This window comes from Oncorhynchus mykiss, chromosome 6, assembly GCF_057628025.1.
Source record: "Oncorhynchus mykiss isolate SJ-2025 chromosome 6, ASM5762802v1, whole genome shotgun sequence".
Classification (NCBI taxonomy): Eukaryota; Metazoa; Chordata; class Actinopteri; order Salmoniformes; family Salmonidae; genus Oncorhynchus; species Oncorhynchus mykiss.
The window spans coordinates 64254831-64268331 of record NC_143027.1 but is presented as its reverse complement, the minus strand read 5'-3'; the positions used below and the strand labels follow the sequence as shown (position 1 = coordinate 64268331).

Genomic DNA, 13501 nt, shown 5'->3' with positions numbered 1-13501 from the left:
CTCCTTCCTCAAGAGGGTGCTTACTTCAACACTATCAACCTGCATCCTGGGAATAGGGTTTTGGTGTCAAAAGACGATTGCATCGGAATGAGGACTGTAATATTCTGTCCTACTTTCATGCATAATTGGGGCAACAGGTAGCCTAGTGGTTAGAGTGTTTGGGTTAATACCCGAAAGGTTGCTGGATCAAATCTCTGAGATGACAAAGTACAAATCTGTCGTTCTGCCCCTGAACAAGGCAGTTGACCAACTGTTCCCAGGTAGGCAGTCATTGTAAATAAGAATTTGTTCTGAACTGACTTGCCTAGTTAAATAAAGATAAAATACTAATTTGTGGGTGGGACCTTTCCTATAATCAAAACACTTGAGAAGACCAGCACCTGACTCTGCTAATTGTGTCCCTACAGTGTTGGATTTTTCATTGGCTTTTCATATATTACCGTACTACTGGGCCAGATCCTGTTAGGTAGTGTGTTGCTAGAGGATTTCCCTCTCTCCTCTTTGAACTATTAATGGTGTGTGTTTTGCATACTGAGCAGGGTTTAGCCTCTTCTCAAGGGTTATCTGTTGGTCCGGGAAGAGAAGGCCATTGTCACACTGAGAGAGATAACGGAGGGATAGCTGCTCCTAAATCATATGGAATAATGAGCGCTGTCAGACCTAATGAAAGCAGTCAGCAGCATTCTGCATCACAACAACATGGAGGCCCATTGAGGGCATGTAGCGCTGATCCGAATATTAGGGTAATATTAAAGTAATTTCATAGAGCGTGCTAGATCGGATGTGTCTTTGGGAGAAGAGGAGAGAGGTGTACAGTACATCAAGGGGCAGGGCTCTACATTAGTAAAGCAGGGTTTAGGGGACAGCAACAAGCATTCCCAGGGTGAATTCCTGTCCACAGACGTCATCTGTCCCTCCCCTGTCATGTGACCCATACCCCTGCAGCCCAGTGAAGCGCCCATGGGGGGGGCGACGTGTCGTCAATCCATCTCACTCCCCTGATCTGCCTCCCCTTAGTGTTCCAGAGTGTGCCACGCGTTGGTTCCACATGAGCACACCGCTGCAGTGGCTAATTAAATAAAGCACTGTGCCCTCTGCTTCCTGTTAGCTTGGGCAAGGTTGGTGCACACACACACACAGGAGAGGAGAGGAGAGAGGGAGGGACGGTGGCCCGGGACGGGGGGGTTAAAGAGAGAGACAACCGTTATATTGTAATCCCTCCTCATTCGTTCATTAGGGAGAGTCATGATAAGGTTGGCTAAATACTCAAAAGTAATGTGAGAGCCTCCAGAGTGGTCTGATGTTTTGGACCTATAACCCCACAGATAGGACTGTGGCGTTCATGACATTTTGTCTGCCGGTTATTGTCATGTAAAAGTCTGCTGGTCTCATGGTAATTGACCGCTAATTAACATAAACACTTTTACCATCTCCAGGCCTCCATGCATCCGAGCCACTGATGTGGCTCTTGGAACATCTTCATGAAAACAAATCTAAAATAAATTGAATATACACCATCACAATAAATCCGTTATTTAGGCAGGTCTAAAGTAACACTGTGAACAGTTGGACTACTGTATGTTATCTGGCTAGCAGACAAGATATGCTGATAAGTCCTGTGCCATTATTTTATATTATATATTTTTATAGTAAGAATAATATAATTTCACTTAACTGAATAAAATAGAAAGGATATTTTTCCCATTCTGGAGCGAGTGTGCGCATATGAAGAGGCTATGTTGAGCATAAAAGTGATTTGAAACAGGTCAGATACACTAGATTTTGAGTTATTTGGCAACTTTAGTTGTGAATGATACAAACCTTAGAATGTCTTAGAAATCAAATCAAATATGGCGCTGCATTATACGACTGACTATAGGCTATTGATGTTTGAGAAAGTAGCAAAGAAGGCTTGCGCTCTGTTCAGGTCATCCATATGCACTTTAACCTCTAGTGACTCCCCATCCCTGATGCGGGAGCGTAATCATCGACTGACACTAATTAGCATAACGCAACGGACATAAATATTCCTATTCATGAAAATCACAAGTGAAATATATTGGAACACAGCTTAGCCTTTTGTTAATCACCCTGTCATCTCAGATTTTCAAAATATGCCTTACAGCCAACGCTAGACAAGCATTTGTGTAAGTTTATCGATAGCCTAGCATAGCATTTTGTCCAGCTAGCAGCAGGTAACTTGGTCACGGAAATCAGAAAAGCAATCAAATTAAATCATTACCTTTGATGAGCTTCGGATGTTTTCACTCACGAGACTCCCAGTTAGATAGCCAATGTTCCTTTTTTCCAAAAATATTATTTTTGTAGGCGAAATAGCTCTGTTTGTTCTTCACGTTTGGCTGAGAAATCGCCCGGAAATTGCAGTCACGAAAACGCCAAAAAATATTTCAAATTAGCTCCATAATATCGACAGAAACATGGCAAACGTTGTTTATAATCAATCCTCAAGGTGTTTTTCAAATATCTATTTGATAATATATCCACCGGGACAATTGGTTTTTCAGTAGGACCGATTGGAATAATGGCTACCTCTGTATTTTACGCGAGAATCACTCTGGGAGCCATCAGGTGACCAGTTGCGCAATGTAGCCGCTTACGGGTTTTCTTCAACGTAAATGCGTAAAACTACGTCACAATGCTGTAGACTAATCTGGTTGATAGCCCATTCACTGCTCAATAGGGACACATTGGAACGCAGAGCTTTCAAAAGATGAGTCACTTCCGGATTGGATTTTTCTCAGGCTTTCGCCTGCAATATCAGTTCTGTTATACTCACAGACAATATTTTTACAGTTTTGGAAACTTTAGAGTGTTTTCTATCCTAAGCTGTCAATTATATGCACATTCTAGCATCTTGTCCTGACAAAATATCCCGTTTACTATGGGAACGTTATTTTTCCAAAAATGAAAATACTGCCCCCTAGTCACAAAAGGTTTTAATAGCAAATGGAGTCCGTTTTCCCGCTGGTTCGTTTTTCAGGCTACTCTGGTAATTTCACTCCATGCATCAACACACTGTTTGAGGAGCATGCAGCCTCTCGCTGCGCGACAGGTGATATTCTGCCCAAACTCTGTATGCCATGCTCTCTCCAACCCTGTTCCTACAGCTACCAAGTGTTTCATTTGGGAAACCTAGTGAAATCGGATCAGGAACATCGATAATAACATGTATTCACACCAAAACTTATTTCAATAAACTGTTGACAGCCCCTCTCTCTGCGTGATGGATAAAGGAATGAAGGAGAGAGAAGAGGAGGTGGAAATGAACGGTGGTGAGTTATTCTGTAGCTAAAAGTAAAGCCTATTAATTAGATATTAAAAATGCCCTATTACTAGGCTATTCAAAATCGAATACAAATTCACTATAATTGTAGGCTAAGCCGTCCTGCACAATCAATTAACCAACAGCGTTGCCTAGGCCTGTACGTTCTCTCCCTGATTCATGGATAGAAAGTTTGGTGCTTAGCATAAGGTAACTAGTTCATCCAGTATGCATAGTAATACTGTCCACACTCGAAGGCGATGACTAGAAACGGCACAATCATTCTTTTAATTCCGTTTTTTTGGGAGGCGGGGCTGGGTTCGGCTCACAGGCCTATGCGTATGCATAAACTCTAATATGCATATTGGTGTTTTGAATTAATCATCACCTTACAAAGCACTGACCATTTAATTGTGTTAGGCTTTGAAACAACATCCACAATGAGCATGTTTTCCACTCAGTTTCAACCTGTTGTTGAACTTCTTTCTTCAAATTGATCAATCACAGTGAGGTGATTGTGAGGTGAGGTTTTAAAAGCACGTTCTGTTTTGATGATGATGTGTTTGATGGGATTTTCTATTTAATTTGCATTAATGTCAGAGTGGTTAGAGGGACAATAGAGCCCTGAGTACCAGGCCATTAGCGACCTGATGGTCGTTAGCAAGTTGGGTACTACTAGTGCATGTCCAGAGTGCATAAAAGGAGATTACCGTGACTCAACAGTCACATGGCTCATGTGTGGCGGTAATACAGGCACCACAACAGCCCTACCCACAGATTACAAAGAAGGTATGAAGGCTGGCTACATACATGTTCACATCCCATGCTACAGGGAACCACTTTCTGCTGCTAATAGCCAACAGTTCTACTGTACAATGTTGTTTTGTTCTATCATCCTAATTGTCTTACTGGCATTACGAAGCTCATATTCCTCTGTTGTTCTGTCTTTCAGCCATGACCCCCCTGAAAAGCTAAAGACAAAAGAACACAGGTAAGAATCACATACGACAACGTCATTACACACCCTTCATGTGTGTGTCCGTGTGTGTGTGTGTGTGTGTTTGTGTGTGTGTCATATCAGGTTGTCTTTGCATTTCATTTCCCCCTCCAGCGATTGCAATGTATTTTCAGGAGGCAGTACGTGCCCTCGAGGCCCCAAGGTCTGCAGAGGCTGTGGGTAACTGCTTCTGTAATGAGCCCCAGGCTGCATTCATTCTGTGAAGGACAATCAGGAATTTGGGAAAAGTCTTGATATTTTGATTCTCAAAATCACAGGGTCATTGGTTGCCATGACAAATGTATTTCTGTGCAATGTCATTAGAAGTGGGTTTTGAATATTCCAGCTCGTTCCTAACCCCCCTTAAAGCCCAATTAATGTGAAACACGTGATTTTCCTCAATTATAGCATGTTATGATTTGATATTGAGATTGAGGCCGCATTGGACCTATAACCATTGTAGCGATGAGTCATTAACCTGCCAGCACCAGGTGTGTTTGTGTGTCTCTGTGGGAGACGTGAGTGACACAAGAATATAGGAGGAGGTTAAAAATAGAAATGCTGGTTGTAAAGTGAGAAGCATCAACTTTCTCTCTCTCTCTGTCTCTCTCGTTCTCTCGCTCGTTCTCTCTCTCTCTCCCAGCCAGACAGACACGTAGGTGTTGATAATAGTCTCCGTGACCTCAACAAGTCAGCCTATTTATAACCTGTTTCTTACAGTTTATTTGCTCCCTTCAGTGAATTCGACTATGCCAATCTTTTGCTCACTGTATTTATCTAACACGTTAAAAAAAAGTGAGAGGAATTTGACTGCTTAAATCATTTAGAGGGATGATGCTTGTCAGCTCAGCCCACCAACCTATAGTACAGTACACTACCTTCAGGGCTGGGGAGTAACTGATGATTACATGTAATCAGTTACATGTAATCTGATTACACAAAAAAAATGTTACTCTAAACAGTAATTAGATTATAGATACTTTTGAAAAACTAGATAATTACTTATTGGATTATGTTGAAATCCAGAAAGGATCTTGCGAAAATAAATAAAAATACATTATGACACCCGTATCTCAGTATTGAGAAAAGATGCAAGTTTAATTTTCTTCTCTGACCACAAGCCAGAGACCACTATGAGGACACACCAAATGCGTTTTATGGATTCTGTTTGTCTTCTTGTAATGTCTCTTAAGGGGAAAGTAATCCAAAAGTAACTGAAAGTAATCCGATTATACTACTGAGTTTGGGTAATCCAAAATGTACTTTACTGATTACAACTTTGGACAGGTAAATAGTAACAGTAACGGATTAGATTTAGAAAGTAACCTACCCAACCCTGCTTGCCATGTAGACATACACACTCCTCAAAAAGCAAGCCGCTAAATAGCTAGCTATCTAACTATTGGAGAAATATCTCTGATGTTCAGTTTATAGTATTCAGCTTGGTATCTGAAGAGGATGTACAGTGCCTTGCGAAAGTATTCGGCCCCCTTGAACTTTGCGACCTTTAGCCACATTTCAGGCTTCAAACATAAAGATATAAAACTGTATTTTTTTGTGAAGAATCAACAACAAGTGGGACACAATCATGAAGTGGAACGACATTTATTGGATATTTCAAACTTTTTTAACAAATCAAAAACTGAAAAATTGGGCATGCAAAATTATTCAGCCCCTTTACTTTCAGTGCAGCAAACTCTCTCCAGAAGTTCAGTGAGGATCTCTGAATGATCCAATGTTGACATAAATGACTAATGATGATAAATACAATCCTCCTGTGTGTAATCAAGTCTCCGTATAAATGCACCTGCACTGTGATCGTCTCAGAGGTCCGTTAAAAGCGCAGAGAGCATCATGAAAAACAAGGAACACACCAGGCAGGTCCGAGATACTGTTGTGAAGAAGTTTAAAGCCGGATTTGGATACAAAAAGATTTCCCAAGCTTTAAACATCCCAAGGAGCACTGTGCAAGCGATAATATTGAAATGGAAGGAGTATCAGACCACTGCAAATCTACCAAGACCTGGCCGTCCCTCTAAACTTTCAGCTCATACAAGGAGAAGACTGATCAGAGATGCAGCCAAGAGGCCCATGATCACTCTGGATGAACTGCAGAGATCTACAGCTGAGGTGGGAGACTCTGTCCATAGGACAACAATCAGTCGTATATTGCACAAATCTGGCCTTTATGGAAGAAAGCCATTTCTTAAAGATATCCATAAAAAGTGTCGTTTAAAGTTTGCCACAAGCCACCTGGGAGAGACACCAAACATGTGGAAGAAGGTGCTCTGGTCAGATGAAACCAAAATTGAACTTTTTGGCAACAATGCAAAACGTTATGTTTGGCGTAAAAGCAACACAGCTCATCACCCTGAACACACCATCCCCACTGTCAAACATGGTGGTGGCAGCATCTGTCATGTACTGTCATGTTGTGTCTTGTCTCTGTCCTTTCCTTTCACCCTGTCTCCCTCTGCTGGTCGTCTTAGGTTACCTTTTCTCCCCCGCTTTCCCCCAGCTGTTCCTTGTCTCCTCCTAACTACCCATTCACCCCGTTTCCCACCTGTTCCCTTTTTCCCTCTGATTAGGTCCCTATATCTCTCTCTGTTTTTGTTCCTGTCCTTGTCGGATTCTTGTTTGTTTGTGTCATTCATGCCTGAACCAGACTGTCGTCATGTTTGCTGTAACCTTGTCCTGTCCTGTCGGAATCTGCCGGTCCATCTGAGCCTACCTATGTTTGGTAATTAAAGAAGCTCTGTTTAAGTTAATTCGCTTTTGGGTCCTCATTCACGCACCGTAACAGAAGAATCCGACCAAGAATGGACCCAGCGACTTCGGATCCTCTCCACTCAGCCGTCGGGATCCAGGGAGCGATGCTAGGCAGACACGAGCAGGAAGTGTCTGCTGCTCGACATGCCGTTGAGACCCTGGCCACCCAAGTCTCCAACCTCACAGAACAGGTTCACCATCTCCGCCTCGATCCACCGGCCACTTCCAGGGCTTTCGAATCTCCGGAGCCCAGAATCAATAACCCGCCGTGTTACTCTGGGGAGCCCACTGAATGCCGCTCGTTCCTCACCCAGTGTGATATTGTGTTTTCTCTCCAGCCCAACACTTACTCCAGGAGCACTGCTCGTGTCGCCTACGTCATATCTCTCCTTATTGGACGGGCTCGTGAGTGGGGCACGGCAATCTGGGAGGCAAGGGCTGAGTGTACTAACCAGTATCAGGACTTTAAGGAGGAGATGATACGGGTTTTTGATCGATCTGTTTTTGGGGAGGAGGCTTCCAGGGCCCTGTCTTCCCTATGTCAAGGCAATCGATCCATAACAGACTACTCTATTGAGTTTCGCACTCTTGCTGTCTCCAGTGGCTGGAACGAGCCGGCCTTGCTCGCTCGTCTTCTGGAGGGTCTCCGCGCAGAGGTAAAGGATGAGATTCTCTCCCGGGAGGTTCCTTCCAGCGTGGATTCCTTGATTGAACTCGCTATTCGCATTGAGCGACGGGTTGATCTTCGTCACCGAGCTCGTGGAAAGGAGCTCGCGCTCTCCGTCGCCCCCCTCTCCGCATCACTACCATCTTCCTCTGCCGGCTCGGGTGCTGAGCCCATGCAGCTGGGAGGTATCCGCATCTCGACTAAGGAGAGGGAACGGAGAATCACCAACCGCCTCTGTCTCTATTGCGGTTCCGCTGGTCATTTTGTCACTTCATGTCCAGTAAAAGGCCAGAGCTCGTCAGTAAGCGGAGGGCTACTGGTGAGCGCTACTACTCCTGTCTCTCCTTCAAGATCCTGCACTACCTTGTCGGTCCATCTACGCTGGACCGGTTCGTCAGCTTCCTGCAGTGCCTTAATAGACTCTGGGGCGGAGGGCTGTTTTATGGACGAGACCTGGGCTCGGGAACATGACATTCCTCTCAGACAGTTAAAGGAGCCCACGGCCTTGTTCGCCCTGGATGGTAGTCCTCTCCCCAGGATTCAGCGTGAGACGCTACCTTTAACCCTCACTGTTTCTGGTAATCATAGCGAAACCATTTCTTTTTTGATTTTTCGTTCACCTTTTACACCTGTTGTTTTGGGCCATCCCTGGCTAGTTTGTCATAATCCTTCCATTAATTGGTCTAGTAATTCTATCCTCTCCTGGAACGTCTCTTGTCATGTGAAATGTTTAATGTCTGCTATCCCTCCTGTTTCCTCTGTCTCTTCTTCACAGGAGGAGCCTGGTGATTTGACAGGGGTGCCGGAGGAATATCACGATCTGCGCACGGTGTTCAGTCGGTCCAGGGCCACCTCTCTTCCTCCACACCGGTCGTATGATTGTAGTATTGATCTCCTTCCGGGAACCACTCCCCCCCGGGGTAGACTATACTCTCTGTCGGCTCCCGAACGTAAGGCTCTCGAGGATTATTTGTCTGTAGCTCTTGACGCCGGTACCATAGTCCCCTCCTCCTCTCCCGCCGGAGCGGGGTTTTTTTTTGTCAAGAAGAAGGACGGGTCTCTGCGCCCCTGCATAGATTATCGAGGGCTGAATGACATAACAGTTAAGAATCGTTATCCGCTTCCTCTTATGTCCTCAGCCTTCGAGATCCTGCAGGGAGCCAGGTTTTTCACTAAGTTGGACCTTCGTAACGCTTACCATCTCGTGCGCATCAGGGAGGGGGACGAGTGGAAGACGGCGTTTAACACTCCGTTAGGGCACTTTGAATACCGGGTTCTTCCTTTCGGCCTCGCTAACGCTCCAGCTGTCTTTCAGGCATTAGTCAATGATGTCCTGAGAGACATGCTGAACATCTTTGTTTTCGTTTACCTTGACGATATCCTGATTTTTTCACCGTCACTCCAGATTCATCTTCAGCACGTTCGACGTGTCCTCCAGCGCCTTTTAGAGAATTGTCTTTTTGTGAAGGCTGAGAAGTGCACTTTTCATGCCTCCTCCGTCACATTTCTCGGTTCTGTTATTTCCGCTGAAGGCATTAAGATGGATCCCGCTAAGGTCCAAGCTGTCATTGATTGGCCCGCCCCTAAGTCACGCGTCGAGCTGCAGCGCTTTCTCGGCTTCGCGAACTTCTATCGTCGTTTCATCCGTAATTTCGGTCAGGTGGCAGCTCCTCTCACAGCCCTTACTTCTGTCAAGACGTGCTTTAAGTGGTCCGTTTCCGCCCAGGGAGCTTTTGATCTCCTCAAGAATCGTTTTACATCCGCTCCTATCCTTGTTACACCTGACGTCTCTAGACAGTTCGTTGTCGAGGTTGACGCGTCAGAGGTGGGCGTGGGAGCCATTCTTTCTCAGCGCTCCCTCTCTGACGACAAGGTCCACCCATGCGCGTATTTTTCTCATCGCCTGTCCCCGTCGGAACGTAACTATGATGTGGGAAACCGCGAACTGCTCGCCATCCGGTTAGCCCTAGGCGAATGGCGACAGTGGTTGGAGGGGGCGACCGTTCCTTTTGTCGTTTGGACTGACCATAGGAACCTTCTTTTCGTTCCCGTTCCTACTCGTCTGGCCGTTCTTCAGTGGGCTCACTCTGCCAAGTTAGCCGGCCACCCTGGCGTTCGGGGTACGCTTGCTTCCATTCGCCAGCGTTTTTGGTGGCCCACCCGGGAGCATGACACGCGTCGTTTCGTGGCTGCTTGTTCGGTCTGCGCGCAGACTAAGTCCGGTAACTCTCCTCCTGCCGGCCGTCTCAGGCCGCTTCCTATTCCCTCTCGACCGTGGTCTCACATCGCCTTAGATTTTGTCACCGGACTGCCTTCGTCAGCGGGGAAGACTGTTATTCTTACGGTTGTCGATAGGTTCTCTAAGGCGGCTCATTTCATTCCCCTTGCTAAGCTTCCTTCTGCTAAAGAGACGGCACAAATCATCATCGAGAATGTTTTCAGAATTCATGGCCTTCCGTCAGACGTCGTTTCGGACAGAGGTCCGCAATTCACGTCTCAATTTTGGAGGGAGTTTTGCCGTTTGATTGGGGCTTCCGTCAGTCTCTCTTCCGGCTTTCACCCCCAGTCTAACGGTCAAGCAGAACGGGCCAATCAGACTATTGGTCGCATCTTACGCAGTCTTTCTTTTCGTAACCCTGCGTCTTGGTCAGAACAGCTCCCCTGGGCAGAATACGCCCACAACTCGCTTCCTTCGTCTGCGACCGGGCTATCTCCTTTTCAGAGTAGCCTCGGGTACCAGCCTCCGCTGTTCTCATCTCAGTTCGCCGAGTCCAGCGTCCCCTCCGCTCAGGCTTTTGTCCAACGTTGCGAGCGCACCTGGAAGAGGGTCAGGTCTGCACTTTGCCGTTATAGGACGCAGACTGTGAGGGCTGCTAATAAGCGTAGAACTAAGAGTCCTAGATATTGTCGCGGTCAGAGAGTTTGGCTCTCCACTCAGAACCTTCCCCTTAAGACGGCTTCTCGCAAGTTGACCCCGCGGTTCATTGGTCCGTTCCGTATTTCTCGGGTCATTAATCCTGTCGCAGTTCGACTTCTTCTTCCGCGATACCTTCGTCGCGTCCACCCGGTCTTCCATGTCTCCTGCATCAAGCCCGTCCTTCGCGCCCCCGCTCGTCTTCCCCCCCCCCCCCCCAATCCTTGTCGAGGGCGCACCCATCTACAGGGTCCGTAGAATTTTGGACATGCGTCCTCGGGGCCGTGGTCACCAGTACCTCGTAGATTGGGAGGGGTACGGTCCTGAGGAGAGAAGTTGGGTTCCCTCTCGGGACGTGCTGGACCGTGCGCTGATCGAGGATTTCCTCCGTTGCCGCCAGGTTTCCTCCTCGAGTGCGCCAGGAGGCGCTCGGTGAGTGGGGGGGGTACTGTCATGTACTGTCATGTTGTGTCTTGTCTCTGTCCTTTCCTTTCACCCTGTCTCCCTCTGCTGGTCGTCTTAGGTTACCTTTTCTCCCCCGCTTTCCCCCAGCTGTTCCTTGTCTCCTCCTAACTACCCATTCACCCCGTTTCCCACCTGTTCCCTTTTTCCCTCTGATTAGGTCCCTATATCTCTCTCTGTTTTTGTTCCTGTCCTTGTCGGATTCTTGTTTGTTTGTGTCATTCATGCCTGAACCAGACTGTCGTCATGTTTGCTGTAACCTTGTCCTGTCCTGTCGGAATCTGCCGGTCCATCTGAGCCTACCTATGTTTGGTAATTAAAGAAGCTCTGTTTAAGTTAATTCGCTTTTGGGTCCTCATTCACGCACCGTAACAGCATCATGGTTTGGGCCTGCTTTTCTTCAGCAGGGACAGGGAAGATGGTTAAAATTGATGGGAAGATGGATGGAGCCAAATACAGGACCATTCAGGAAGAAAACCTGATGGAGTCTGCAAAAGATCTGAGACTGGGACGGAGATTTGTCTTCCAACAAGACAATGATCCAAAACATAAAGCAAAATCTACAATGGAATGGTTCAAAAATAAACATATCCAGGTGTTAGAATGGCCAAGTCAAAGTCCAGACCTGAATCCAATCGAGAATCTGTGGAAAGAACTGAAAACTGCTGTTCACAAATGCTCTCCATCCAACCTCACTGAGCTCGAGCTGTTTTGCAAGGAGGAATGGGAAAAAATGTCAGTCTCTCGATGTGCAAAACTGATAGAGACATACCCCAAGCAACTTACAGCTGTAATCGCAGCAAAAGGTGGCGCTACAAAGTATTAACTTAAGGGGGCTGAATAATTTTGCACGCCCAATTTTTCAGTTTTTGATTTGTTAAAAAAGTTTGAAATATCCAATAAATGTTGTTCCACTTCATGATTGTGTCCCACTTGTTGTTGATTCTTCACAAAAAAATACAGTTTTATATCTTTATGTTTGAAGCCTGAAATGTGGCAAAAGGTCGCAAAGTTCAAGGGGTCCGAATACTTTCGCAAGGCACTGTACAGTATGGTTACCTACCATGCAGCTGTGTAACGACACTGTCTAGAGAGACTTATGGAGTGTCTGGATGGTGTGGTGTGGTGTATTTCCTCTCCCAGAACAGAACAGCCCGGTGCAGTATACTCTCTGTCTATCTATCTGTCTGTCTGCCTGTCTCTCTGTAGTGAGGGTCAGGTGGACCCTCCACAGATCACACCAGTAATGCAGTGGCAGACTGTGAGGCCTCACCCATCACCCAGTGACTGGAGCCTGGCCTGTGTGGCCCCTGGTCTGCTGCCTGTCTTTAGAGAGGGATGGGCTGGCCCATCGGCAGGCCAAGCATTGGGAGGCTGTGTCAGGCTCCACCTCACTCCCCTGGTCCTCCCCTTCCTGCCTAGGCCTGAAGGAGAGGACTGCCCAGGCCAGGAAGCCCAGCTTGGGTACCGTGTTCTGACTATTTTAGGAAAGCTTCACTAGCTGACAGAGGGAGGTTATGAATGCCAAGCATATTTTTGTTACAACAGCGGTTTCTGTGAAATCTATATTTTCCTCTTTCATTATGACGAGCATGTTTGATATTGCTCGTGGATATTTTTAGAGGCGTTTCAGAAGCTTTCCATCAATTTTGACCCAACTAAGATTGAACCTGTCACATTAAAGGAAGCAATGAATGCAGTGTGAGAGCTTCCTCTTTATTTTCCTTCCATCCAGATTTCATAGGGCAGGTTTAGGGGTTCAAGACATGGATCTGTTAATACGACGATGGGATAGTTTCCCTATAATTATATTCATCACATTTGGAGAATAATCACAAGGGCCAGCTGGAGTGAAGGAGCTGACACTGCATTTCAGCTGACACACGCTTTGTCAATGCACACATATTATGTTACTATGCAAATAATACAGATGTTTCCCTTGCTGTAAAAACGCAAAGCAAAGTTATTTGGTGTCAAGACAGTGATATCAATATCTTTATTGTGCGTATATGTCGTATGAAGCGGACCAAAATGCAGCGTGGTATGTGTTCATGATGATTTTTTAAATAAAAGAAAGCACTGAACACTGAATACAAACTATACAAAAACAATAAACGAATCACAACCGTGACGCTATAATGAGAACTGTGCTGACACAAGCAACTAACATAGACAATCACCCACAAACTGTGAAACCCAGGCTACCTAAGTATGATTCTCAATCAGAGACAACTAATGACACCTGTCTCTGATTGAGAACCATACTAGGCCAAAACATAGAAATCCCAAAATCATAGAAAAACAAACATAGACTGCCCTATACTAAATAACGACAAAACAAAGGAAATAAAGGTCAGAACGTGACAGTATATATACGGTCACAGTATGTTTTTATTCATACAGTGATTG

At 45.9% G+C, this 13501-nt stretch overlaps 1 protein-coding gene across 3 annotated transcripts in view; it reads left to right on the top strand.

Annotated features, from left to right (window-relative positions):
- LOC110526336 (CD276 antigen) overlaps positions 1-13501 on the top strand; it is a 79925-nt gene that overhangs the window by 54525 nt on the left and 11899 nt on the right. For all 3 annotated transcript variants that reach the window (XM_021607214.3, XM_090238545.1, XM_090238544.1), the window contains one exon: positions 4236-4274. In XM_021607214.3, coding sequence (XP_021462889.3) covers positions 4236-4258 — 23 coding nt within the window. In that variant the 3' untranslated portion in view covers positions 4259-4274. The remainder of the gene's footprint in view (positions 1-4235; positions 4275-13501) is intronic.